Genomic DNA, 2840 nt, shown 5'->3' with positions numbered 1-2840 from the left:
GATGAACATGTACGCCAGCGTGTTCTTCCTCACCGCCATGAGCATCACCCGGTATTGGTCGGTGGCGTCCGCGCTGAAGGACCGGACCCGGCGGCGGGTGTGTCCGGTGCGCTGGGTGATCGCGGGGCTCTGGGTGTCCGCCACGGTGGCCTCTCTGCCCACCGCGATCTTCTCCACGGTGAAGAGCGTGGCCGGGGAGCGGCTGTGCCTGCTGGGCTTCCCGGACGGACAGTCCTGGCTGGCGCTGTACCACCTCCAGAAGATCCTGGTGGCCTTCGTGTTCCCGATGCTGATCGTCACCGTGTGCTACCTGCTGCTGCTGCGCTTCGTCCGCCTGCGCAGCATGAACAACAACCAGGTGAAGCGCCGGTCCCGGGTCACCCGCTCCGTCACCATCGTCGTCCTCTCCTTCTTCATCTGCTGGATGCCCAACCACGCCATCACCTTCTGGGGCGTCCTGGTCAAGTTCAACGTGGTGAACTGGGACAAGACGTACTACATGGTGCACACGTACGTCCACCCGGTGACCGTGTGCCTGGCGCACACCAACAGCTGCCTGAACCCGGTGCTGTACTGCCTCATGCGCCGCGAGTTCAGGAAGAAGATGAAGGATCTGTTCTGGAGGATTTCCTCGCCCACAGGGACGAACTCGTGCCCCCTGCGGCCGTTCTCCGGGACCGTGAGAGCGGAACCGGACGACTCGCACATCGTGATCCCGCTCAACAACGTGGAGACGGAGAACTGCAGACTGTCGGTTCTGACGGACCAGTGCGAAACGGACGCGCTGCAGAAGTAGACTGATCCGGGACCTGGTTCCTCTCAGTCCGCCTCACCATGAACTTCTTTAGACTTCAGGCGCTGCTGGAGGTTGTTTGAGCTTCTGTGCCAGAACCCACCGCCTGGTGAAAGAACCACACAGAACCGGGTCTCAGCTGTGTGTGGCATTATTAAATGTTTTTGACTCTGCATCAAATGGATTTTATACATTTTATCACAGTTTAAAGATGTGAAACATAAAAGGAGAAAAATAACAATCGCGCGTAAATTACGCACCGGTGCGTAAAACCATCCGGTGCGTTCCTGCTTCAGTCCGACTGGGATCTGTCACCCTGCGCTGCTCATCGTGTTGTTTTCTCTCTTTACTATAAATGGAGTTCGAGCTCAGTGTCTCATCCAGTGCTGCTTCCCGCTCTGAAGAGCTGTCCGTGCGCAGGGACTTCATTCTGTGGAGTATTATTGACGTTTGTTGTGGCTGATGTGTAAAATGTCCACGCTTTGAGTAAGTGAATGTAAAAAAAATAAGAAAGGAAAACCTGCCAATGCAACCTTAAGAACGATGTATGGAGAATAAAATGATTTGGTTTGTGTTCAGTGTGGGTTGTGCAGCTGATTGTTTGCCTGTGGAGCAACTAGAGTTTATTCTCAGAAAGGTAAAATCGGTTTAATTTGACATTTTAAAGGTTTAAGAGTCTGACTGTAAAGTATTCAGGGGCGGATCTACAGGAACATCCACAAGAATTTAATCACAATATATTTAAATATATAAATATTCAAAGTGAAGATATTGGAACTCACCTGTGTTGTATTGTGGCACATTAGTAAAGCACTGCAGGTGTTAGGATTATCTTATTGTTTTATTTCCAAATAAATGTCTTTTTTCAGTGAATTTAAAGCTACTTAATAAAATGTATGTAATTTAATAACAAATGAAGTCACTTTTCAAGCAAAAAATAGGAAACATGAACTGATTAAATGTGCTGCTTTTCTTTTAATTTGAAGGTCTCGACTTTGTTTTTTTTTACTTTTTTTATTTATGGACCAAACGAATACTTTAAAATATTTAGTTTTTGTTATATTATTTAGTCTCTTCGGGATTTCACAGGCTTTTTTATTGGGATTGTTTTACCCTAAAATGTGTCATTTCACACCAGTTTTTTTTTTTCACAGTTTTTTTTTTTTTTAAATTACGATGTTTTTAGGCTTTTTTTTGCACCAAAGAAGCAAAAGTCGTGGAAATAATTCAGATTTTTTAAAATAATTCATTAAAAATGAAAGACTGTTTCCAGTAAGAATAATCTCTCTAATAGTTTGGTGAAACTTCAACGATTTGTCAAATTTATGGAAAGTTGCAGAATTTCACTACTAAAAGCGTTTCATGATGTTTTCCAATTATTGTAACTTAATTAAAGGTTGATTCTTTACATTAATATAAATATTTATAGCCCTGGACCCTGATTGGTTGACAGCAGCCGGCTGATTGCACAGAGTGACCACAGGGGGGCAGAAATACGTGTTATCAATATAACGTCTGTTTTTATTGAATTTAAAGCCGAACAATGAGTCTAAAATGTGGAACAGATCATTAAATTATACGTGTTAATCTCTGAAGTTAACAATGAAATAAATTCACTTTTCAAGCAGAAACAGGAAACATGAACCGATTAAAACAATAAATTTATTAACCGCAAATGTTTGTCAGTTTTTACTTTTATTATTAAGTCCCTCCAGGATTTCAATGGCTTTTTGGGGGATTATTTTACCCTAAAATGTCTGATTTCACTGCAGCTTTTCTAAAAAGTTGTGATATTGAAGATAGTTCAAAGAGACACATATATATAAAGTCACATCATAACTAGCTAACTAAACCACATCAACTGTCGGCTAGCTAGTTACATCTGAAAGCTAAAAATCAGATTTTTAATGATCAGAAAGACTTGCTAATATTAAATTGTTGTTATTTTAGTGCAGCGACGACTATTGAGGACATTAATATCCTCAGTATTTATATGTGGAGGTTTTATTATACAAATACACACATTTATATATTTAAACTACTTTTT

At 42.3% G+C, this 2840-nt stretch overlaps 1 protein-coding gene across 1 annotated transcript; it reads left to right on the top strand.

Annotated features, from left to right (window-relative positions):
• Positions 1-1371, top strand: rxfp3.3b (relaxin family peptide receptor 3.3b; the record flags this gene model as incomplete). The annotated part of the gene is given in 1 exon segment (XM_035665354.1): positions 1-1371. A coding segment is annotated over 1 exon segment (796 nt), but the record flags the coding sequence as incomplete, so codon positions are not given.
• Between the last annotated feature and the right edge of the window lie 1469 nt (positions 1372-2840).

This window comes from Morone saxatilis, unplaced genomic scaffold (genome assembly GCF_004916995.1).
Source record: "Morone saxatilis isolate NCDOM2014 unplaced genomic scaffold, NCSU_SB_2.0 Contig2, whole genome shotgun sequence".
NCBI classification, from domain to species: Eukaryota; Metazoa; Chordata; class Actinopteri; family Moronidae; genus Morone; species Morone saxatilis.
Note: the sequence above shows the minus strand (reverse complement) of the source record. Positions and strands in the feature narration are given on the sequence as shown.